Source organism: Poecilia mexicana, unplaced genomic scaffold, assembly GCF_051168715.1.
Source record: "Poecilia mexicana isolate PSO_F unplaced genomic scaffold, ASM5116871v1 scaffold_20, whole genome shotgun sequence".
Classification (NCBI taxonomy): Eukaryota; Metazoa; Chordata; class Actinopteri; order Cyprinodontiformes; family Poeciliidae; genus Poecilia; species Poecilia mexicana.
Genome location: NW_028263389.1, coordinates 12,392,899 through 12,418,558, shown reverse-complemented (window position 1 = coordinate 12,418,558; position 25,660 = coordinate 12,392,899). Strand labels below are relative to the sequence as shown.

Here is a 25,660-nt window from a genome sequence, read left to right as displayed (position 1 = left end):
ATGCTATTAAATGTTATTAAAATTCATTTAGATTTATTATTATTATTATTATTATTATTATTATTATTTTTCTCCTGCTGACATTTTGACCCCCAAAGTAATCCCACCTCCCGCTGACATATTTCCAGAGCACAGCCGCAGTTTGCACAGACCCTTCGCCTTTGCACAGTGCGTGTTTGTGTGTGCATGAAAAGGGAGAGACCACTGACAAAGCATGTCTGCCGTGTGATCCCAGACGAAAGGCTTACGAGTAGGCGGCTGTGTCAGCAGCGACTGTTTGGATATCGCTGTGTTGGTGTCGGATCCCCACCGAGGCCGTGCCCAGCCAAATGCTTCTCCAAGCCTAATGAGCTTCTGGAGGGTTGGGGGAGGGGGGGGGACACACCAACAGTTTCATTCATATGTTGCATCGTTTGAATAATATTTCTGTGTGCAGCGCGGCTGAGCTGCGGATCCTCGCCGGCTGACTCTGGTACTGAAAAGAGGGTCCACAGGCTGCTCAGCTTCCAGCGATACCTGCACTCGTCCCGCCTGCTGCGGGGAATCCCCCAGCAGATCCCCCTCCACATCCTCGACGAAGACTACAGCGGACAGGCTAGAGTACGATGCCCACCGTTCAGTAGAATAACTCAATACAACGTAAAGAAGTTTTTTGGGGGGTTTTTTCCCCCCCAGCATCTTTAACGTTATGCCTTCTCTTCTTTGTCTTTCAGTGCATGTTGGAAAAAGTTGGCAACTGGAATTTTGACATTTTCCTCTTTGACAAGCTGACAAATGGTGAGTAGAAGATGTGAGGTCGCATAAAAATAAAGAGGCTGTTTAAGAACCGCTACCAATGCTGCCATCTAGTGGACATTGTGTTTATCAATTAATCTTGTTTTAAGATTAACCTCCATATAAGTCCCAGATTGAACATGGAAAACATTTTAAAAAATCTTTAACAATTTTTTTTAAGGTAATTTGTTTAGACACTGGTCTAAAAGCGAAGTTTTTTTTTTTTTTTTTTTTTTTTTTTTTTTGGTCTTTTCTGAAAATTTCACACTTTGCTAAACCATCTCCGAAAATACAGTGACATGCAGTTCTTTCAAATGTGTGCAGGTAATTTAGAGAAATGTCCCCAGAAAAGATAAAAAGTTTACTGTAGTTAACATTGTAAGAATAATTTTAACAGCAATAATTTAAGACAATAATGGGCTATATTTTTATGATGGGAACTTTTTTTTTTTTTTTTTTTGAAGATTTGTAAAACAATCAAATCTCTCCTTTGTTCATGTCGTCTATTTTAGTCCAGATAACTTTGTTAGAGGTAATCTTCCAGCAGTAGATTAAAGTCAACTTTCTTTGAGTGATTAAATCAGCCCGAGTGAATAAACAGTCGGTTTCTAGTCTCAAATTAAATCACTAGATAATATATGATGTGCAGGATGGGTTTTTATTGGGATGCAACGTGACAGGTCAACACAAAGCAGTGCATAATTTTGAAATGGTAATACAATGTGTGGGTTTCATATTAGAAGGGTGTCACATACAGAAGTCGCGTTTAATTTAATCTCAGTATGAATCCAGGTGTTCTGTGAATGTCTGAGAGGTTTGTTAAAGAATATTAGTGAACAAACAGCATCATGAAGACCAACGAACTCGGCAGACAGACCCGGCAGGGACAGGATTAATAAGAGAAGCAGCCTGTGGTTACTCTGGAGGAGATGCAGAGATCCAATTACTTACAGAGACATTAAATCTAGCAGTTAATCAAATAAAGACTGAATGCTCACAAAAACCAGAAGCTAACTGCAACTCTTTCTGCACAGGAAACAGCCTGATCACCCTGACTCTCCACCTGCTCAACCAGTACGGCCTGGTGGACCTCTTCCAGCTGGACATGGTCAAGCTTTGGAGGTTCCTGGTCCTGGTGCAGGAAGACTACCACAACGACAACCCATATCACAACTCCGTTCATGCTGCAGACGTGACACAGGCCATGTACTGCTACCTGCAGGAGCCCATGGTGAGACAAGCAGCCGAAGCCTTTCACGTTTTATTTGCTAAGGAAAACGCGCCAAAACAAAGATGCCTGTGTTGCCGTTGTCCCGTCAGCTGTCGAAGTCTCTAACGTCGTACGACATCCTGCTGGGACTTCTTGCGGCTGCCACACACGACCTGGACCATCCTGGGGTCAATCAGCCCTTCCTCATTAAGACTGACCACTATTTAGCCACACTCTATAGAGTAAGATGCCGTAAACGTTACGAACTAACCCGCCTTAGTTGCCGTTCAGGAAATCGGAACTGAAATGGTTGCAACTTTCCTTTTTTTTTTTTTTTTTCTCGATTAAACAGAATACCTCGGTTCTGGAAAACCACCACTGGAAGTCGGCAGTGGGTCTCCTCAGAGAGACCGGACTGTTCTCTCACCTGCCGCCTGAGGACAGGTAACCTGGGCAACAAATACTCAGGCCTCTCGGCTGTAGCACTAAGACGAATGTCTGATCGTGCGTTTGTCTCTTTAACCACAGCATGAACATGGAGAGGGAACTGGGCTCTTTAATCCTGGCTACCGACATCAGCAGACAGAACGACTACCTGTCCAGATTTCGCACCCACCTGGACCAGGAGAGCCTGTGCTTGAGCAACGCCAGCCATCGTCACTTTGTCCTGCAGGTTGGATACACACATGCACGCAGTCTCTAGCCTGTCGGCAGACGGGCGAGTTCTTATCCCGCTTTTCTCTCCGTCTCCTGTGCAGATGGCTCTGAAGTGTGCAGACATCTGTAACCCCTGCAGACCCTGGGAGCTGAGCAAGCAGTGGAGCGAGAAAGTGACGGAGGAGTTCTTCGAACAGGGTATCTGTTGCATGGCATGTGTTGTGTTTGGCCACTTAAACTTTGTGCTTTTAGCTTTACTTTGTTCTAACTCTGAAACTGTTCGCACGTAGATGGTTTGACTTTTGACTTGTTGCTTGACTCGTGCAGGAGACATCGAGAAGAAACACAAACTTCAAGTCAGCCCGCTCTGCGACAGAGAGACGAACACCGTCGGCAACATCCAGATAGGTAAGGGTGGTGGATACGAGTGATGTTTAATTCAGTTAAGTTTATTTGTGTCACGTCTATCCACAACAAATGTCGTTTTAAAACGTTTTACAGAAAGTTGATGTCAGGAGAGAGAAAACGTTTGTTAGTTGGCAGCATTATCCCAGCCGATGCCCCACCAGCATGTCATATTAATCTGGGGATTTTAATGATTCATTTTGAATCGGTTCTTTCTCAAAATTTGAATTTGTAAATTTTCTGTCATCGATGTTTAGTCCAAAATCATAGCAGACTCAAAGGTTTGCATCCATCCCTACGAATATTTGGTAAATGTGCCTCAGCAAGTTGCAAGGAAGCTAACAAACTTCTAGCATAATTCTGACTGAATGTGTCAGCATCTTAATGCCTGAGCTGTCTAACTGAAACATTGGAAGCATATTTACATGCTTGTGTTGATTAGAGAAAATCCGCAGTAAATTTAAAATAATTCACCCATAAAATAAAGACCTGCTCAAATCCATCCAGCTGTCATGAGGCGAGAAGTCAAATGCATCCGTAATGTCCGTTCTGATGATGAGTGCGTATAAACGGGGGGGTCCGTAAATGTCCTAGCTAAAGCCTCTGCCGATCTGTCGCCTCCAGGCTTCATGACGTACGTGGCAGAGCCGCTGTTCGGAGAGTGGGCCCGGTTCTCGGACACGCGCCTGTCTCAGACCATGCTGGGTCACATGGGGCTGAACAAGGCCAGCTGGGGCGGCCTGCAGCCGGAGCAAACCGCCGTCTCCGAGGAGACGGAGCCGAGCGCGGCCGGCGCCGACGCAGGAGGAAGCCGCTCCAAAGAAATACCTCAGGGAAGCAGAGAATCCTGACACTCCTTGTTTGCCCTTTCACTTCAACCTCCTGACCCCTGACCCCAGGGGCCTCATCCACACACTGAGGGCAAGTGGAGCTCCCACCGCCGGCCCGGCCTAATTTGAACACCTTGTTGATATGTTGTTGCTTTGGCCTCCCATCACAATAAACCACTGATTTTTTTTTTCTTTTTATTTAATTTATTTAATGAAAAAAAAAATTGGCATAGAGCAATACATAGATACCTCATTTGGCAACTGCTGTATTTTCTCTTATTTGCTTTGTTTTATTTATTTGAGGACTGTATTTTTGAGGCATTAACGACTAAATATGCCACTTTTTTTGTTGTCGTGGAACGTTAAGGTGAAAGCAGTATAAACTGAAAACTTAATTTCGTTTTTTTTTTTTGAAGTGCCATTTGAAAACAAAAAAATAAAATAAAATAAAAAAAATTTGACGGACAACTGGAGTATTCGGAGACCCTCCTGAGACTTTTTCAGTTTGCCGTGTTGCATTTGTACTGAAGATTCTTCCTTATGTACAAAAAAACGAGAGAGAAAAAAAGAAATGTGACAAGCCCAGTCCTTCTGCTGCCTCTGAGAAGACTGTTTACGCATCTCCATATTTGTTGTACTTTTTGTCTTTTTTTCCTTTTGAACTGAAGCGACTCCCGTCGGCTCCACAGTTTGCCTTCGAAGCACAGGCATACGAAAAGAAGCGAACCACTCGATTGAACTGTTGTCCCACTGTTGAAGCCATGAGCTGAACTTTATTCAAAACAAACCAGATGCCATATTAACTTCACCTGTGCTAGCGTGTGTTCCTGCACGTCGTCTCCCTGACTCTCTCCTGGTGAAGCGAGGCGCCGACCGTGTTTCTGCATCACCCCGGTGCCCCCCCCCCCCCCCCCGCCTACCGGAGAGGGCTCAGACTCTCCCAGATCTCACCTGGATCGCCACTCCATGCAACTCCACTCGCTCAGGGTTTTTACCAGTCTTTTATTTTATCCAGCGAATGAGGGGGGAGGGAGACGGAGGTGGCTACAGACGATGCAGGGTTTTCTTTTTTTTTTTTTTTTTTTTTTTTTTCTTTCCCCTGTTGGTTTGGATAAACCGAAGGAGACTCCCTCGGCAAAGAATGTCTCTCACGGCCACATGAAACCTGACGGACTGCTCGACTGATGCCTTATAACTATGCACAAACTATGCTAAGTGACCAAACCAACTCCTGTTCCCATCAAGTTCATGGTGTGCTTGTTTGTGAATGCACTGTCTGACGCCCTTTGCTTTTTTTCTTTTTTTTTCCTGTTGTGAGGAATAACTCCAGCTTTTTCTCTCTTCTTCCCCCCCCACCCCCTCCTTTTTGTATGGATACGGAACCAGTCGAGTGAATCAAAAACATTCCATTCCTTTTTTTTTGTTTGTTTTGGGTTTGTCCGTTTTGATTCTGTACAGTGGCACAGGTTGTGTTTGTGTTGAAGCGTTTGGAACGATAACAGGTGCTTTTCTTACTTTAGCTGATTTGTATTTTGCTGTAAAGTGCTGTAAGACTGTTGATACAACTGTTTACAATTTGTTGCGACAGCCATTTTTGGGAAGACTTCAGTGTCGAGCCAGATTTTTGTAAAGGCTTTGCTGTATTGACCTTTTTGATACATGCTTGTTGCAGTTACAATTTGAATAATAAATCCTGTTGATGAATTTTCCATGAGTATTCAGTTTAATACTTCTGCCTCACAGAGGTTCTTAGAGATCCTTCCAACTTTTTTCTTTAAACAAACTTTGTTTTTTGTCCTCCTTTGCTCTGACTTCTTAAGCTGTTTTATGTAACCTTTATTTATGCAGCAAGATCCCAGACTAGAAAACTCCCTTTCCGAGGGAAATTTGGCCAAGAAAGACATGCAAGTATCAGTTACAAAGTTAAACACAATCAAACCATGAACAAAATGGATTAAAATTTGATTTAAGATTGCAAGCAATCTAAATTATTAGTTTCATGTTACGGAGTTGGCCTCAAAGATTTAATTTTGATTTAGAAGCATTCATTCTCTCATTTTTCAGTCATTCTGCAGCTTCTTCCAAACCAGGGGAGTCGAGTGAACAATGATATTTTACCAAATTTAATAAATAAGTGATCTTTCAGATGAAGATAACCTTCGCAACCTGCTTTCGGCTTTAAGATGTATTTTTAATATGATCGCACCTTGACAAACGGTTAAATTGAAATGCAATTAATGTAAACCTCCAAACTACATGAGTCCTGTGGACAGTTTTCATGATGTGCTTCATGGTTCTGATGTAACATTTCTCCATTTTTTATTGGCACAGCTTTTCACTTATGTTCAATTTAATAGTTGTAAAATAAGTACTTATTTTGCCGTGCGACATCTAGGTGCATTTGTACAAGTGGTTGCAGAAGTATTAGACAGCTGAAGCTCAGCCATAATGGATGAAGTGAGGGACTCCAATGAGCCAGTTTTCTCCATAGTTGGAGATTTCCCTGATCACTTTAATGCCACTTCTACAAACTTAAATTGCAGGTTTAAAATCCTGTAAAAATACATCAAATTGAAGTTATAAACAGTAAAAATAGTAGCTTTTTCACGGCCCCGTATGTGAAATTATCTACACAGAAAATATGACTATTAAATATTCATTAGTCTTCCTAGAAACTGTTCAATGGAAGTAATTTCTCAAACATTTGCGAAGAATGAATCAACACCAAAAGGTCGAGAGACCAACTTTTATTAAAATGATTTACAGTTTCTTGGAGAACTCTTCTGCAAAACCAACAATAAAAACATTACTGACAACTTGTCCGCCTTCCCTTATAAATAAGCAGTTGTGAAGTGAAATGATAAAAGACTTATGATGGCTCAAAACATCAGGAATCATAACATAAGATTGTTTTCTTGGACGCATAACCATTACTGAACACTGCAGCAATTTTAAAGAGATATTAACTTTCCGTACAGTTTAAGAAAAACGGGAACAAAATGCAGAATCCTGCAGGACATCAGTGGAATGAATGTCTTTGGCTTTTGGAAGACAATAAAACAAAATTCTATAAACTAAAAACACATTTTACTGGAACTGGTGATCCTGACAGAAGACGAAATTCTTTCAAATGTCCATCCACGTTTGGTTGAGTACCTTAGAAACGAACCATGGACGAGTCCGTCACATCATTCACTGCTAAAAACAAACTGCAGCACCTACCTGAGCTGCGATATAAATAATCTCCTCCCACTCAAATTAAACTACAATTTAAACATGTTCTTCAACAATACTGCACCAAATGTCTGAAAGTGCTTTTTTTTCTCCCTTCCATGTTAAATGAGCTTCTCCAGCTTTTCTCCTCTTCCATGTGCAACAAGTTAAAACAAATAATTACAAAATAAGGTTAATAATAATAATAATAATTGTCTAGTGTTTGTGGTCACATGACAACCATAGTTTAAAATATAAAGCTGATATAAGTTATAAAAGTGCAACAACAGCAACAAAAGAGCAATCCATAACTTTGGACTGAGATGATTAAAAATCGGTCCAGCCAGGTCAGCAGAGAGAAGCTACAGATTCTCTGGATGAGCAGTTCAGGCTCCTCCGGTCAAAGCAGCTTTTTCCTTCCAGTTGGTTTCAGCATGTGCTGCCCAAACTGATGAGGAGACAAGACAAGAAGTGCGTTTGGTTATTTGGATTTTTGACAGATTAACAGAGTTAAATCTGAGTTTAATGTCAGAATTATATGAAAAAAAAAAAAAAAAAAGAAGCCAATTCTGTGAATGAAAGTCAGAATTCTGAGATTCAAGTAATTTTATTTCCTTATTTTTTTTTTCTTCCCAGTGGCGCTAATCCTCTTGGAAATCTGATGGACAAAAGTATCCGTCTCACCAGAGGGGCTTCACTTTGAGGTTTGTCTTCTGGGTCGGCGACCTTCACGTCTTCTCTGTCGCTTCCTTCTTGTCCGCTGTTTTTTCGAAACCGATGGGCGAACTTGCGTTTGAGAGCTTCGGCGATGAGACCCGCAGGGTCGGCCGGCTCGTTGGACTTCGTTTTGTCTTCAACGTTCTCTAAGCGACTATAAAAAAAAGTTACAAAAAGAAAAAAAATTCTGAATCAATGAATAAAACAATCGGTGCATCAAAACCGAGCCTGAAGGTGCAAGACGAACCTTTTGACCGACCGCAGCTTAACTTTGTCTATGTCCTTCAGGATGTCCAGCATGCTGGGGATATCTGCTGGCTTTGAATACACAGGCGTCTGCTCATCTTTCTTCTTCCCCCTTCTCTCTTTTATCAGCTCGATGGCTGAAAATGTTCGCTGTAGTGCTGGTGCAGGAGGTGGAGGAGGAGGTGGCGGCGGAGGAGGAGGAGGAGGGACGCTTCCAGAAGGTGGAGGAGCCCCAGCAACAACAGCTGGAGAGAAATGGGAAGTTAAGAATAAAAGCTTTAAGTCATGTAGAAGTCTGCTGCCATCTAGAGGAAACAACGGTGAATTAGAGTAGAAGACAAACGATCAGATTGGCCAGAAATAAACATTTTACCCGACTGCGCCGTCCTTTCCTGAGCCAAGACGATCTGAGCTATCTGCGCTCTGAGTTTGGCAAGTTCGGTCTCCAGCGCGCTGATCTTCTGGATCGCCTCGTCGTTTGCGGCTGTTGGTCCACGCGGGTCAGGTGCGTCCTCGTGCAGAGTGGGCAGGGAGCGCCGGCGGGCGACCGGTTTCCTCTGAGGACGAGGCTGCTGGGCCCGAAACATGAAGCCCGGCGGGACTCCTGGCCTGCTTCAACCAGACCGCAGTTTCAACGCTTAAATACAGAGCTTCACAAACTTCGTTTTACTCCTTCGGCTTTTTCACATTTAGTCACAAATTAGGATGCACTTTATTAGACTTTCACTGCAACAGCACCAGAAAGTCTTTTTCAACCGTGAAGTCTTCTTGCAGGATCGCCCTGTATTCATCTCCATCCGTCTTCACAAATAACAAGCTTCCCTGTCCCTGCTCTAGAGCTGCACAGCATGACACTGCCACTACCGTGTTCCACTTCAGGGACGGTGTGCTCTGCATTTTCTAAAATCACCAGCGTTTTTCCCACGTTTCCCCTACATATGTGGAAATATGCAAACATAGGAAGACTTTTTTGTTCAGTGCCTTCACCTGGATCTGCCAAAGTAGCCTTCATCATCCTCTTCGTCCCCTTCTATCCAGGCAACGTCGGCGAGGGAGGCGACCGGGTTGGTCTGCCTCTTGGCTCTGATGAGAACTCCAGCCTCCTCAGTGTACGGGTAAAGCTGCAGGGATGAGGAAAACCGTTTATCCATACAGTCATGTATGAAAATGAAAACAAAATGAAGTATTTGGAAATCAATGCAACTCCAACACTGCACAAAGGCAACAGACCAAATCACCATTTCACTGTGTAATCAATACATTTGTATATTTCTTCACTCATAGGAAGAGGTATTTTCTGGTTATGTCATATTTAAGCGTGCTGATGAATCATTAAGCCACACCGGAATGGCAAAATGTGAGTAAAGCACATGTATTTTGATGTAACCTGTCACATCAAAACTGTGTGACGTGCTCCAAAGTACACCACATTTACACACTGATCATTGGATTATTAAAATGATCAGAGCAACCAGACATGGACAAACACGTTAGCAGAGCTTAGCAGATACTGTTTGGGCTGCGAGAATTAAAATTACACCAAATGCTACCACACTCCCAAGAATAAAAAAAAAAAATCACAAATGCTTCAAACATTATATTAGAAATAATATTAGAAGTGATGAGCAAGAGGAGAAACTTTAACTTTTTTTTTTTTTTTTAAAGCATGGTTCTGGGATTAAATCACAAATATCAAAAGTATTCACAACACTTGAACTTTTTCATATTTTATCTCATAAGAATCACAACCTTTAATGAATGTTATACATTTTATAGTACTAAGAAAATATTTTTGCTTTCTTTTCAATAAATAAATAAATAAATAAAATCTTAATTTGGCATGTTGCACGCATTTATTTTCAGCTTCCATTATTTTGGTGTCCCTATAAAAAACCTGTGCAAAGGATTCCATATAGAAGTCAATCATTAGAAAACCTAGTCCATTTGTGTGCTATTCAGTCTCATACATACAGTTAAATACAGAAAGCGCAGAAGAAGGTCTACAGCCTGACTACATGCATCAGTGACTCAGTAAGTCTTCAATAAGCTCAAGGTTGTTGACGGTTGCTGAGCAAGACTGACCTAAAGCAGACAGACTGCATTCCTCAGAGAAAGGGAGGGCAGCTGTAGAAAGAAGAGAAAAAGAAGAAAGGGCACAGTTTTGAAAAGAGGAAAAAGCAGAAAGGAAAGGAAATCAGATGTCAATCAAATCTCCAAAGTCTTGTATCCCAACAGTCAGCATTCATTGGTAAAATCCTACGTGTGATCATGAGTTCAGTGACGCTCTCTGTTTATGGTTCATAAGTGAAAACAGCCAAAGAAGAAGAAGAAAAAAAAACCCAAAAACAAACACTGATGAGGGCGTGAGCTTCGTTGGTACACGGATTTGACATGAGTTTGAACAAATGGATGGAAAAACGGTGAAAAACACGGCCGAAGCAGCCACTGATAACTTGAAAGAACTTCAAATCCCCTCAGAAATGTTAAGATTTGGATAAAAATAAAAAGGCCATACCTGAAAATGAACCCGGGGGCATGGCTTAATGGGAAGACTGGACGCGATTCTCCTTACCAAGCTTCTGGAAGAACCATAAGGCTTCCCTGAGCCAAAAGCCTGCAAGGGGAAAATAAAATACAAGCATCAACATGTCTGTGACAGGGACTCCTGTTTACTTAGGGGACACAAGATGACTATTCCCACCAATATGGCATCAAAGGACACTTTATATGTTCACTGGAACAAACAGGGTGGCGGTTCCTGGTTTGGATATGAATAAAACGTAGAGCTGTTGCTAAAACAATATAATAAAATCACAGTATTGGTTGGCGTCAAATTTTTCTCACCAATATTCTCTTCCATAATCACAAAGTTCCCACCACTCTAACTGAGCTTTCCCCATCTCTGGCCATAAGGTCTGCAAAATCAGCCAGTACAACAACAATAATAATAATAATAATACGAGCATGACTAGGCCTGCCGCAATAGATCAATTATCAGCATGATAATTTACATTTGAATGATTTATTGTTTTTCTCTTTTTCTGTCTACCGAACACTGGATGACAAAAGTCTTCAGTCTGGTGATTTTGGTCTGAACTGGCCCATTTTTGTCTCTTTTGTTTATTTATTTTGGATGTTTAAAATGTCGTCCAGTTCCACTGTTAAATGTTCATTAGTTTATTGATATTTGAGAATTTGTTCTTGCATTATTATGCCATCGCCATTACATGACAATGGTTTGAAACAACAACGTTATCATTTATCACAATAACGTCTGGGACAATTTATTGTCGTACAAAATGTGTTTTTGTCACATGATATCTGTGGATTTTGATATCCATTAACTGTATAAATCAAACTATGACTAGCACTGGTTTACCTCTAGATATACTTCCATGTTGCCAAATCATTAGACTACACATTAGCAACAACACAACCGCTAGAAGATCAGTAAAAGTAGTTACTCAATTCCAAAAGTAACAAAAGCTTGAATATTGCATCTCTTCCGTGCTGTTAAAACCAGGCAACTTATTTGAATAAATTTGAAGGAAATACTCTAATGTATTCTGATACGCAGGGTTTTTTTTAACAAGTGTTTTTTTTAAACAAAGTATATTGAAAACAATATGAATATAATCTTGCTTCCAAATCTTTGTCCTGTGCTGTAGGGATCAGGTCTCGGCGACTGAGACGTCAAGACTCTTGATATTGCAATTTCACATATTGTACAGCGCTTAAATAAATAAATAAATAAATAAATAAAACAGTCACCCACCAGGTCCATTTCGATCTTTGCATGTTCTTTACTCATTTCTGTTGATCAGTTTCAAAAACACATAGGAACATGTCTCCACATCAGCATGATCCACAGACAGAGCCTGAAAAGAGGAGCTGGAAGAGAGAGAGAGAGAGAAAAACAGAATACACAAACTGAAAATGCTTTATGCAATATACTCTATGCCAACCCTTGCTATGATGTTAGTTTTGTCCTCCAATGCTATCATTAAAGTAAATTTTGATCCAAAAAAAAGCATTTCTTTACAAATCCTTCCAAGAAGTGGTGCAAGTCGTACAACTGTGAAAGGAAAAAAAGGGATCTAACAAAGAAAGTACAAGCAAACATACTTCTGATAGCAATGCTTGTGCTCGTTTCTCAATTTTCTCATTTCTTAGAACGTATCAAATTTTCCCAATGTAACCTTGTCTGTATCCGTGGAAATAAACACGCAGGGCAAAGCTGCATAATGAAAGTTACCCAACACCGAGGTTTGTTTCGATATTTGGCCACTTTAAAAATCAACAGAAATACCTCAGTTCAAAGAGGGCGACAGCAGGCAGCCATACTTTTAGTGACATTATTCTTTAGTTAGCTGGACTTTCCAGACCTTCGATTAGCGGGTCACAATGCTAACTAAGGCTAACGATAGCAGAGGTTCTTGGCTAATCCACACTTTACGCTCCTCAAGATTTAAGCTCAAGTCTTAATTAAGTTAAATGTGGAAGTGTTATTGACCATTTGATTTTTACCGCTATATATGTGGCCGAAAATCAGCTGCATAAAGTTAAACTTACTGAAAGCCGCTGTCGCTAGTTTAGGCACCTTCCAAACACGACGCCGAGCATGTAGGGATAAATAATGTGGGAAGAACTTTAGGATTGCATTCTTAACCAATTGGATTATTGGATTTACAGAGCACGGATTGGTTGTTTGTGTTGAGTGACTAACCATTTCACCAATCAGTAATAGACCATCCCACTACTTTACCGTGAGATGGATAGATTACCAAATTACCTCCATATTTTGTGTGGCATTAGATTCTTTCGCTTAAACTTTGTGATTGTGTAGTTTGTGTGGCTCACAGGGGTGAATGTAGGGGGGTACGGTAGGGTACTTCGTACCCCTAAAAGATTAAGCGGGGGTACGCAGTACCTGCAAAAGAGAGGAGCGGCTGTCAGCTGTAAAAACAAAAAAAAACAACAACAAAAAAACAATGGGTTCTATGTGCACCCATTAATCAGCCGTGAGTGATTAGTTTTTCAAGAACAATCTAAAACACGACTTAATCAGTTAATAAATAACTTTTTCCCCATTTCATATTGTTTCTGAACAGTTCGTGCTTTGTTAGAGCAGGACTGCAACACGTCGATCGCTTAAAGTTTTGAGTAGATCTCGGCATTAGGAGACAAACTGACCACCGCCAGGAGGCTGAGGCCAGCACTTCCTCCACTGATTGGCTTAAAACGTTCGTAACTAAAGAACAACAACAACAAATCAACAAAACGTGTTCAAATTAATGACCCAACAACAATAATAATCTCAGTAATTATTGTTTCAACAAGGTGTTGCAATTCTGTGCGTTTCGGTTCCATTACCAAAATAACTAGCAGAGCAGGAGTTTAAAATTAACTAATCAACCACCGCTGTGTTCATGAGAGGCTTATTAATGATCGCAAAAATAAATATCAAGCCTGCAAACCTAATATCGTGACGGACTGAATGTTATGTTTTTAACGTAATCTCTGGTCGGCTTGTGGAGCGCAGGAGGTTGGCATGGCAACGGGTGTGCTTAAACGACAAAGAGAGAGACGGAGAGTCAAAATGTGTGAGTGGTTTAGAGTTGATCACCTGTTCGGTTTATTTTATCTTTGTTTACCTTTGCTGTAGCTCATCACAGCCACTGTAGTTTCTGAACATTCAATAAACGACAAACGTGGACTAATTACCTCGTTCTTTGTGAGTATACGTCATTTACAACAAACATCAAACACGGTAAATATGTTTCATAAACAAATGGCTTCTACCTCGATAAGTACGTGAACTTAAATTAATTGTCTAATTTAAAAAAAATAGTTTGGGGCTGTAGGGCTCAGAGTCTGAGAGGCTTTCCCTGTATCAAACTACTTTTTATTTTTTTTATTTTTTTACTTCTTATTTAGTGGAAATATTGATGTTGATGAGACTTTCTCCAAAATGATAACCTTTTTCAACCTTTATAGCTCCACTGTTGAAAATGAGGCTCTTTCCCTGTATCAAACTACTTTTTATTTTATTTTATTTTTTACTTCTTATTTAGTGGAAATATTGATGTTGATGAGACTTTCTCCAAAATGATAACCTTTTCCAACCTTTATAGCTCCACTGTTGAAAATGAGGCTCTAACATTCACAAATGACATTGAAATAAAATCCAGTCCAACATCTGGTTTGAGGTGATTCCTCTGGAACCTGTTGGAGGAAAAATATCCCAATTTCAGAAGATATGCTTTTAACTTATCAGTGCTCTGTGGTTCCTCCTATCAGTATGAGAGTCAGGGTGAGGAGGCGCCATGTTAGGAAGAGGAAGTGGAAGCTGCAGGATCTTCAGAACAAACAGGTCATGATGCTAGGCTACTGATTATCCCTCTGTCTGGACACAGGATCAATATAACCAGTTTAAACGCTAAAATGAATGGTTATATGCCAGACATGGAAAACTGGTGCACTCCATGCCATGATGTTCAGAATTTAGGTCTCATGGCATCTCAACATGTCAACATTGCAGCCGGAGGGCATATTGCCATAGTACCCCCAAGAAATTAAAACTACTTTTACCCCTGGTGGCTCACCTGTTTAATATTTGAAAGTAAGTAATAGTAAATGGAAAGTAGAAAGCAGAAATGCAGAAATATGATCAGTGATAGCTGAAATGAAAAGCACTGCTTATAAACCAATCACTTTCTGGCCTTAGCTCAAAAGGTACATATTTTGTTCGGGTCAGCCGAACAAGTTTGGATCTATGGAGCATCTCCAGCTTTATTTTATATATAGAAGCGACTAAATATAAAAAATCAATCGCACAAAATATTAGCAAAACTTTTTCCTAAAGTGAAAATGCCATTCACAATATGGCAAACGCTATGACGTATCGTACGGCATGTACAGTCGCTCAAGTTTCCCCGTCCAATCAGATTTCAGGGAAGCTTTCAACGTTTGTTTTATATTCCCGCACATCCCGGTGGAAAAATGACACTTAAAATTACTGACATCCCATCGGTGGCACTGGAATGTCCTTGATAACAAAACAGCTGCACCCTGTCGGTGTGCTTCAAAACCCAAACACTGTGCACAGCTGCTAGCTAAAGAAGCGCAGGGGAAGAAAGGGGACACAGGCCAAGGGGTGGTGAAATTGTTTTTGATACTATTTATTTTAGGTAGTTTCGTAACATAGCTATTGGTTCGGGTGTCAATTTTGTATTCGTAGTGGCTGAGTCGATCCGGATTTGGCTTGGGACTTTCATGACCAACTGACATAAAGCTAGCTTTGGAGTACGGATTGTTAGCTTAGCCTAGCCGCTGCTGAATCGGCTGTGTACCACAGGGCGTGATTTAAGGTGAGCCTGGGGACAAAAAAACCCGAGCCTATACGTTCATTGTTATAAACCTTTTAATACGTAAGCCTTAATGTGCTGTCGTGAACGGATTTATTTTTGAAATATTCCTCCAACCACATACAAAAATATATTTTGTTGCATATGACAACTGCGGGTATTTTTTAGTGTGTGTCAATAAAATCAATCTATGTCCTGCCAGCTGGTGTAATATCACAACGATTGGGGCTCATAGAAATCCTATCAGACACCTATCTGTAGGTTTCAAACAAGCTAAGTATATTTATTAACATATTTTAGGTGGTTTTAACTCTAATTCAATGTGTAATTTAATTTAATACGAAAGTATAACACAACATATATAGCTAATATTGAATTATCATGGTATATTGCATGTCATGTAGCACGAGTTATGACCTGTAGTAGCTTGGTGTTAGTGTATATTTGATAACATAAATTACATATAGGTTTATTTTTATGCAATATATATTTATTTCATTTCACAATCTAAATTCTTCTTTGGCGTGTTTCTATAAGTGACGTGTATTTGGTTTCAGTACTCTTTATCCAGATGTAGAAATGGTTCCAAACTTTTTACAAATAATGGAAACCACATGCTTTTGTTACCCTTAGTTCTAATCCTTCATCTGTTTTATGCTTTTATGCAAGTGGCCCTTAAAGGTCCACAGATGATTCCTTTAGGTTCAGTGTTTGGTTTGTGCTCTAAAAATCACTGTCTACTGTGAGACCTTAATAAAGACGAGTTTGTTGCATTCCAAGTCATGTTCACCGTTTTAATCCAACTAAGTTGTAGAAATATCTGAATAATTAGTGGAAAATTGATACACCTGAGCTGAAGTTTGTTGTAAAATTATATCTTTTTTTTTTTTTTTTTTTTTTAGAAAAAAAAACCTTCTACTATGGGGTTTCTAATATTACTTTTTTGCACGCAACAGGTCTTTTAACTTTGCTAAAGTCACCTGACTGTTTTTAAGACTTCAGTTTTGACAATTCCTAACACGATAATTGGCACAAGAAAAATATGATTTTCCCTTCACCTTAATTTCAGAAAGTCGGATTCCAGATGTTACCGCATTTTTCTTTTTCCAGTAAAGAGAACAGGTTGGTTTGATGCACGTGCCATCAAAGCTGGAGGCACCATGAGTGCGGAGGTGGATGCACTGACTGTGGTAAACCAGCTGAGAGATCTCGCTGCGGACCCCCTGAATCGAAGAGCCATAGTTGAGGACCAGGGTTGCCTGCCGGGGCTCATCCTTTTTTTCGACCATCCTAACCCACAGGTTGTCTACTCTGCACTATTGGTAAGCACTACCTAAAACCTATAAAGTTTTTTTTTTTTTTTTTTTTTTGGTTTTTACCATCATGTAAAGATGGAGATTGTTCCGATTTATATGAATAAACTAGCAACATAAATGGTGTTACGCAAAATGTGTCCTGACTATGTTTTCTAGTGGTTTCTGAAATATGTGAATTTCTCTCTGGTATTAATAAAGTGTATTCATTCATTTGCTGTTGAAGTGTTTGTGTTTTTTTTTTTTGCTCCTTCCCACCTTTACTGGATAGAAGCAGATTTTAGTTGCAGCTGTAAAGTTATTTGTGGCACAAAAACAGCCTCGTTCTTTTGTGCTGCTGCCTGTTGTGATGCAAATGCAGTCCAGGCTTCGTCTCATCCTCGCATTTTAATTCACTGAAACACTTTTGCGCGACACCACGTGTTACTGCTGCTACGCGTTTAGTTGGTTTGATGTAAGAGATCTATTAATTACGAACACAAAGTCAAGAGCTTTGGTAATGTATGTGCAGCTGACCACGGGTGCCTTTTTTTAAAACGCGTCTCTGTGACGTTTAGCAGTAGACGGATAAAAGCTGCCCCTCTCCCTTGCAGGCTGTGCGCTACCTGGCAGAATGTCGGGCCAACAGGGAGAAGCTGAAGAGCGAGCTGGGCATGATGCTGAGCTTGCAGAATGTCATGCAGAAGTAAGTCTCTGTCTGCAGCATGTCAGAAATGCATGCTTACGGTGCACTTTGTTTTATAGACCTTAGATTTTTTTTATTTTTTATTTTATTTTATTTTATTTTTTTTGCTTGGACAGTTTCTGCAATATTTCTGGGCAATGTTGGATTTTACTTGTCATCTCAGGCTGAGTGTTATTAAAGCTGAATTACTGCAGAGGGCCGGTCATGTAAAACGCTGCCTGCGGACGCAGTCGACATGCATGTTTCTCACTGTTAACTGATGTGGAGATGAATTTAATTATTTTTCAATTAAAACTTTTAAAAACCAATAAAAATAAAACAATACAAATGATGGCCAGTTGTTTGTTAAATGGAAGTGTAGTCTGTGGAGGTGCCAGACATAACAGTTTTATTTAAGGGTTTGTGGTGACAGTCCCTTTATTTAGTCAGGATTTAATGGGATGTATTAAGTACAAGTTCAGCAAAATACCTAATAACTTCATGAAATGTTTGCCTTACAATTTTTGATACCTGGTTGAATTTTGTAATCTGGATTTGTTTAAAAAACTAGGGCTGGGCAGTGTGGCTTAAAAATAAAATCTCACATTTTTTAAATACCAGATTCAATTTCCAATTTTAATTGATTTTTTTTTCCTCACTTTATTTTCTAAAAAGGAAATTACAAACGACAGGAAATATTTTCGAAATGTGACTTATTTCACTCATCCCTTCTGTGAGTTGCATGACAGAGAGTTAGGACTTGGCAACGAGATTTTTTATTGTTTCATTACAAGAGAATAGTCATAATATAAGCAGGAAAAAAACATTTTAAACAGGATAATTAATTTCTTATTTTTCATATTGGAGTTCTCATAAAATTCATTTTCCTAATATTACAACTTTATTCTGTTAATATTAAGACATTGTTCTCATCTCACTTTGACTGTATTCCTCTAACATTCAGATTTTATTTTTGTAAAAAAAAAAAAGAAAATCTTATCCTGACTCTCATATTTATAGATCCACACCTCCATTCAGTTGATCAGCACCAATCATTTCACTTCATTTTCACACGACTGTGTTTCTAATTGCGTTTCTTTTTGTTCTCTCTGACCGTGAAGGAGCACGTCGCCCGGGGAGACCAAACTGCTGGCGTCTGAGATATATGAGATTCTGCAGTCTGCCGGTAAAGAAGAGGCCGAGCAGGCCGAGGCAGCCGCCGCCTCCTGCCGCCGTAAAGCCCACTTCTTCCTCGGCTCCAACAACAAGAGGGCCAAAACTGTAGTTTTGCACATCGACGGACTGGACGACTCTGTAAGCGTTCAAACGACGCGTCGGGACTTTTACCCTGCCCCTGTCACATCGACACACACACACACACACCCGGTGTCGGTCGACGTGCAAATATCCACTTCAGATCAACATGTTTGCTGCTGTCATATTGACAGATATGCCACATCATCCTAGGTGCGTCTGCGCGGCTTATAAGAAGGTTAAGGGCGCAGGTTGTAAATGTCAGCCATTGAACAGCAGGATGCTGAGATTGAACCTGAATGTTGCTCAGCAGGAAACGCGCATCGAGCCAGATTGCATTACCGCAGACAGACGGCCTCCGGTGGGCCGCACTAACACACAACGCTGCAGAGGCTCAGAACCTCTACACACTCGGTGTTTGCGCAGCGTTTGAAAGTCGTTTCCACGTTTAACAGCTCGCGCAAACAAAATGATTGTTTCGTATGCCTTCGGGATGTGAACCCTTCTCTTTATCTGCGTCCTTTCTTTCTCGTCAGACTCGAAGGAGCCTGTGTGAGGAGGCTTTGCTAAAGATACGAGGAGTCATCAGCTTCACCTTCCAGATGGCCGTGAAGCGATGCGTCGTCCGCATCCGTTCCGACCTTAAAGCTGAGGTATTCCCTTTTGAAACAGATAACAACTCAAGTTTACCCTCGATTTATGCGGAAGCCCCAGGGGGGAAACTGATTCTCTGCGTAATATCATTGGATAGATTAATTTTATAACGTTGAATGTCTTCTCTCAGGCATTGGGAACAGCAATTAACTCCACCAAAGTAATGAAGGCTCAGCAGGTGGTGAAGACAGAGGACGGCGGAGAGGTAAGGACAGCTGGGAAGTTGCACTGTTTATTCAAACTGCTTTACATAAAGTTACCACCCCGCCCCACAGAGGAAGTTAGATGAAAAGTCAGTGTGTTAGATGTGGTGTGAGTCTGTGGACAGGAGATGTAGTTCACTGGTCTTGGCTCAAATTTATTCATGCTGACATGATTTGTCACATCTCTTCCTCTTATGGGAATTAGATTAAATCTGAATGTGTCATTATGTTTTGTAGTCTTTTTTTTTTTTTTTGCTTTTTTTTGCAGTGGTTGTGTGGATTTGTACCACAAAACTGTGGAGAGCGGAAGGATCGCTGCTTCACATTCGGGGTGATCAGTGGTCACATCAGAGTTCAGGATGGGACAAAAAAAAGTGAAAGTAGACAAATACAAATTTAATCTGGGATGGTTTCATAGCGATTACAGTTTAAAAGCAAAGTAAAGTCACTCTAAACAATTGATTGCAAAGCAATTGTGTGCCCAAGTGTGGGTTTGTGAGTGAGAGGCCCAGCTCTGTGGCATTTAACATCAGTGACAGAGTTTAAAAGTTGTTTGCAAGCAAAAACAAAAAAATTGTTATTTAAACAGAATATCTTGACTGTAGAACCTATTAGACTTTGGGTATAAACAATTCTGCGAACATTCATCCATTAGGAAATGTTTTGCACACCCTCAACAATAAAACCTTCACACTTGAGTTTCTTTTCCGCCACAGGAATCTTTTTTCCACGAACTGGAAAAACGGTTTTTAGTTGCGTTCAGGAGGTTTCTGTTGTAGTTTCCCCTCTGTTTGCTGCATCAATATGAGAAGTTTTCTGTTTACGTAAACATCTTGATTCTACACTTCACCGCCAAAAGGAACAAAACTGTGGGTCAGGGTTAAAAATGGGTTTTGGGAAAATGAGTCCCTGAATAGAAAATGTTGTAGCTGGATCTGTGGAAATACATAAGAATAAGTACAGCAGGGCTGTTTTCTGGGGTAGATCTCTACCATGACATTTTTTGCTTCATGAAAATCATGAGATGGCTTTATTACTGGAAGACACTGCCACTTATCGGCTTCCACCCCGCTTTGTCCATCCCGCTTTGTGACGTAGTTTCAGCAGTGGGCTTCCTACAAATGTTTCTGGACGATAAATTGTCCCAGAAATTATTGAGTTAACCAGTATTGTTGCTTTGAGACCATTTTCAAGAATTATATTGATAATGGCATAACAATTCAAGTTGTCCCTCCCTAAGACTAAGTAAACTTAAATTTTGTACAGAACATTTAGCAGCAGAGAACTTTTAAAAACCCAAACTAAAACACAACAGCCAAAAGCAATCAATACAAAGGAAATAAAAAGTACACATAACCGAAACCATAAATAAAATCAATTGATGTTTTTGTAAACAAAATTGTACTTCAAAGAAAAATATGAATCATCAGAATGGAAATTATTAAGCTTATTTAACTTTTCATCTAATTGATTGATTAATTCCTTATGTACTTCAGTTAGACTCTATCCATCCAGTGTAATAGGCAACAAACTGTTTTACAATTAGTCCTTTATGGTATTAATATTGTCCACTCTGATACTAAAATTATAAGTGATGACATAATGTTCTGGTAAACTGATTTGGCGCCGGTTCCTGCAGTTTAAACACACACAGAGGGAACATTTGTAACAGTTCATCGTGTGGCCAGCAGGGGTCAGTCAAACCTCAGTCATATCTTGTACGTACACTTGAGGACTCTTGGCTTCACTGTGACCCTATTAAGCTATCAGCTGTTTACTTGAGCTGATATTATTTTCAGGTAAATTGCGTTGATTATCGTAAACAAATCACTCTCCGCGTTCCGTGCGTTTCGCTCTCTGTCTTTGCTACAGCTGATGGTACCATTCCAGGAGGACGCGTCGGTGCTGGTGGAGGAGAACACGGACATCCCAGACTACCTACCCGAGGACGAGAGTCCATCGCAGGAGCAGGACAAGGCCGTCACCCGGGTGGGCTCGGTCACAGACGGCCTGGGCTGGCTCAGCACGGCCGCCAACTTCCTGACACGCTCGTTCTACTGGTGACGGCTTCCCCGCGCGCCTCACTCGGCACAGTGTCGGTTTTCACCCTGCGTCACTAGTTTTAGATTCCCCTTCTCAACAGCACATGTGCTGGACTGCCAGTTGGAACATGCAATAACTTTAACATGTGCAAATATTAGGCTACAAATCCCACAACAAGGCTGTCTGTTCACAACTATAAACTAACTGCAGATATCTAGAGGACATAGCCAAAGGACTCAACAGAACCAAATAGCTTCCTGGAAATGAGTAGCGCTATGTTGAACTAGTACACCAATGGGAGGGTCAGTTTCATCTTTTTCTGTGCACGAGTTCGGTTCTTCATTTCCTTCCATCGATTCCAATGTTTCTTCATTAATTCTTTGTCCTTTAAATTTGTCACATTTTCAGTCACGTTTTGTTTGTTCTGCTCAGCATGCTACGTGCCAATCTCGCCCGTTGCCTACGTCCACACATAATTTGTGTGGTTTTTGAGAGTTAGTTTGTAATTATTTATTCATACTTTACGCAATTAATTTGAGAGCTCTGAGCAAACGCTGTTAGTTCACAGGAAAAAAAAAAAGTAGATACCAGCAGAAACCGCTGCTCATTCAGCCGCCGGCTCCCACGCGTTGGACTGAATTGTGATTTTTAAATCACAGCTCATATGAGTGTTTTGACTGATTGGTGCAGGGCGTCTAGATACATCCAAACGTCATCTGTGAGTTAATTTAATGAAGTAATTCAGTTTTAAAAAGTGAAGCTTCATTTCACACGGCTGTATTTCAAATGTTTATTTCTGTTAGCTTTGATGACTCTGGCTTACAGCTGATGAAAACCCAAAATTAACTTCTGTGGAAAATTATATTACATTAGATTAATAAAAAAAAAAAAGCTTTTAAAACGGAAATGTTAGCCTCTCAGTTTGGTCATGGCTCGTTCTTGTGCGAATTACAGCATGAAAGTTCTGCTTTAAAATGGAATCAACTTAGCAGTGGAAGCATGAACTGCTGTAATATTTCTGGTGGATGTCTGTGCTGACTTAGGACTTCAGGAAACACAGAGGACCAACACCAGCACATGACATCACCGACTGACTGTCGTAGCTCAAGTCCTGGATACGTCTCTGTGTAAAGTTCTGACTCCACTTCAGTCCAGACCTTGTAACGCTTCAAATCTAAGGAATGAGTTTTATATTACAATCCTCTCCAGACTGTTGATATCCCTGCAACGTCTCCCACCATACGTTTTCCTTCCTCTCAACTTTCCATTAACATGCTCTCTGTAGAAGACCAGCTTATTTCGAACGCCTGTGGAGAACGTCGATGTCCATCTGGGCCAACCGATTTAGGTCAAGGGGTTTGCAGCCCACATGTGGCTCTTTGGATCTTCTACATGACTCTTAGTAAAGTTTTAACTAATGAATTCAGGTTTCAGCCCTTCTGTGGGTTTTTTTCAAGTAATAATTAGTCACATTAAATTTCCACTACAGAATGAGGCGAAGCTGCACAAGTTTGTTTTAACTTAAACAAACTTGGTTAGAAACTTTGTGCTTTACAGGATTTTTTCAACAAACATCAACATCCCACTGAAGAAAATGTATCTATGATAGTATATATATATCAATACATATATTGATATTTATAAAAGTAACAAATTCAAATGACAGTTCATTTAATATTTGCGGCTCCAGACAAGTTTTATTTGACTTGACTGAGGGCCTTCGCCTGGTTTAGGTTGTAGCACTTAATATCTGCATCAAAATTAATGCTTTATTGATCCTATGTGCTATAAAAATTGTCAGACAAACTGAAGTTTGGGTTTTTACTACGTGTAAGCCGTCATCACAATGAACAGAAATGAAAGCTCAAAATATTTCACCCTTTGTGTGACGAATCCAGATATGACACAATGTACTTCACTTTTTAACTTGACTTACTGAAATATTTAAGCTTTTGGGTGATTTTTCATGTGTTTAGGTGCCGTTCATTACACCCTTTTTAATGTGTTTGATTGCTTTAGAAAACTTAAATCCATCCAAGGTAACCTTCTGCAGGTAGCCTCTCTGAGGTCAGCTCCTCTGTTAGCGGTCCTTCATTGACGATGCTACCTCTGCTCTCAGCCTCGCCCTTCACGTCAACCTGGGCTGTGATCTTCTGTCAGTAACACCACAGCTCTGCATGATGAAGCCGCCTGCTTGGTAAATATTCCCCCCGCGTTTCCTTGAATTCCTCGGCCATTTCTTCGCAGTATTGTCATGACAGCTTAGCCAGCAGTGTCCTTAAAGCAGCGATCATGTTGGAGCACACTCTCACATTCGAAGGACTCACACAAACGCCGTGGAGGAGATGTATATTTTGTAAATGGTGCCTCATTCCCTGACATGAAGGATTTTTTTTTTTTTTTTTTATCTTACTTTTAGTTTTAATAATTCTGGATTTTATTATAGGTCACAAATTACGACAAGAGCTCGTAGCAGCTGATGTTTCTTTTTAATCTCCTGAATTTCACCTCAGGTTTAATTATTCTGACTTGTGTCATTAACAGTTATTACATCCAGTGCTGAGCGAGCCACTTTCCGTCTTTCATGGTACGGAGACGTCACGTTTGGTTGGGTTCAAACTGGGAAAACGGCAGAGAAAAGCAAAACTGGCGGTGGCCATGTTTTTGAAAAGCAATATTTTTTTTCTGTTTGATGTCATCATAGGTCAACAACACCTCGCAGACTAACGTCAGCGCGACTTGCATATGTCAGCAGTATTACTCTCTTCTTTATTTGTCCACGTTGCAGTTAATCTTTGTTGCATGTTTGTTTTTAGTATTTCAGCTCATTTTGCAAAAGAAAATACTTGAAACCTGTTCAGATTTCTTTCTTTTTTCTTTTTCGTCATTTGCCTCAGCGGTAATATCGAGAAAGAGCCTCTGACAAAATCCTCGAAAATGTAACCTCTTGTGTACAAACTTGGCAGATGTAATATAACCTGTGCAGATTTTAAAAGCTGTAGATTCCTGTACACTGTTGATGCGAACGATGATAAACATTGAAATAAGAGAAACGGTGCCGGCTTCTCATTTCTGTTGTCGCTGTTGATCTTTTGTTGTGTTTGTCTGGCGTACTTTGACCTCACATCGCTGCCGTCCGGTCGTCCTCTACGTCTCAAATCAGAGTGCTGAGCGTGGGGAGCGTTCCCCAGGCAGCGAGAGAGAGAGAGCGGAGAAAAAATTCAGTTTTCTTTGCTGGTGCATAATCCTGGTGCCTCGGGGCAATCCTGCCTACCACTCCCCACCAACACACACACACACACACACACACACCACACAGCCGAGGTGCTGGTAGGCAGGCAGGCAGAGGTAGGTGCCAAGTCCAGCTGGAAGCCCTGGAGCCACTGATGCTGCTGATGCTGAGGCTCCAATGAAATCCTGTGCCAAGCTGTGGAGAAGGCCTTTACTCAGTTTCCGCATCATCTGGATGTTTGTTTAGTTTCAAATCTGACCCCTCTGGACTTCCAGAAGAGTTTTTTTTTTCCTGAAACTAACCAAAAACTTAAGAATTTGGTCACTTTTTCCCTTCAAAGTAAATGTGAATGTTCACTATATGCAATAAAAGATGAATGTACTAGTATTATCAGCAGTGCCAGTGATAATACCTCCAGAATCCTTAAGGTATTTATTAGCATGAAGCATAAATGAACCAGTGTACTCAAACACTTCTCTGAAATTTATTTCCTGCACTCCACCACTAGAGAGAGACAGAAAGACGGCAGAGGAGAAAGTGAGCCATCCAGACCAAACTCATCGCGTATAAAGGAGGACTTGTTTATGACTGTCCGGCCCAGGGCTTGGCTATAGGTTTTTAACCTCCATTAAAAGAATGGCCAAGTTGTAGCCATTTTCTGACTTTGTTCTCAATCACAGTGCTTCAGGGGTTAATGTTCTCCTCAGCGCTTTGATTGTTTCAGTCCTTCATTCTCTCTTAAAGGTTTCCAACGATGTTCACACAAGGCACATGCAGGCCTTGCCTCTTACCTTCAAATAAAACCTTCATATAATTTCCCTCCTCTCCGAATCTCCGATAAGCAGCGATGCAGAGCCTCCTTCTCACTCTCCCTGCTG

At 40.6% G+C, this 25,660-nt stretch overlaps 3 protein-coding genes across 6 annotated transcripts in view; 2 read left to right on the top strand and 1 right to left on the bottom strand.

Annotated features, from left to right (window-relative positions):
* pde7a (phosphodiesterase 7A) overlaps positions 1 to 5,585 on the top strand; it is a 32,016-nt gene extending 26,431 nt beyond the window's left edge. For all 3 annotated transcript variants that reach the window (XM_014966972.2, XM_014966963.2, XM_014966954.2), the window contains 9 exons: positions 437 to 600; positions 714 to 777; positions 1,809 to 2,005; positions 2,095 to 2,226; positions 2,337 to 2,428; positions 2,513 to 2,657; positions 2,743 to 2,839; positions 2,969 to 3,049; positions 3,671 to 5,585. In XM_014966972.2, the coding sequence (XP_014822458.1) occupies positions 437 to 600; positions 714 to 777; positions 1,809 to 2,005; positions 2,095 to 2,226; positions 2,337 to 2,428; positions 2,513 to 2,657; positions 2,743 to 2,839; positions 2,969 to 3,049; positions 3,671 to 3,897 (1,199 nt within the window). In that variant the 3' untranslated portion in view covers positions 3,898 to 5,585. The remainder of the gene's footprint in view (positions 1 to 436; positions 601 to 713; positions 778 to 1,808; positions 2,006 to 2,094; positions 2,227 to 2,336; positions 2,429 to 2,512; positions 2,658 to 2,742; positions 2,840 to 2,968; positions 3,050 to 3,670) is intronic.
* Positions 5,586 to 6,608: 1,023 nt separating this feature from the next.
* Positions 6,609 to 12,719, bottom strand: mtfr1 (mitochondrial fission regulator 1). Of its 2 annotated transcripts, none has more exons than XM_014966982.2 (8): positions 12,625 to 12,719; positions 11,828 to 11,943; positions 10,568 to 10,666; positions 9,040 to 9,173; positions 8,426 to 8,664; positions 8,054 to 8,297; positions 7,774 to 7,960; positions 6,609 to 7,537 (listed from the first exon to the last, which is right to left on the bottom strand). In XM_014966982.2, exons 2-8 carry the CDS (start codon positions 11,861 to 11,863, stop codon positions 7,490 to 7,492), a joined length of 987 nt encoding a protein of 328 aa, XP_014822468.2. In that variant the 5' UTR covers positions 11,864 to 11,943; positions 12,625 to 12,719; the 3' UTR covers positions 6,609 to 7,489. The 2 variants fall into 2 exon arrangements, with proteins under 2 accessions (XP_014822468.2, XP_014822485.2); XM_014966999.2 differs by having other exon boundaries at positions 8,426 to 8,661.
* Positions 12,720 to 15,126: 2,407 nt separating this feature from the next.
* On the top strand, positions 15,127 to 24,603 carry armc1 (armadillo repeat containing 1). Its single transcript, XM_014967012.2, has 7 exons — positions 15,127 to 15,422; positions 16,530 to 16,741; positions 17,326 to 17,417; positions 18,518 to 18,710; positions 19,187 to 19,303; positions 19,435 to 19,509; positions 21,380 to 24,603. Exons 2-7 carry the CDS (start codon positions 16,580 to 16,582, stop codon positions 21,569 to 21,571), a joined length of 831 nt encoding a protein of 276 aa, XP_014822498.1. The 5' UTR covers positions 15,127 to 15,422; positions 16,530 to 16,579; the 3' UTR covers positions 21,572 to 24,603.
* Positions 24,604 to 25,660: the final 1,057 nt, after the last annotated feature.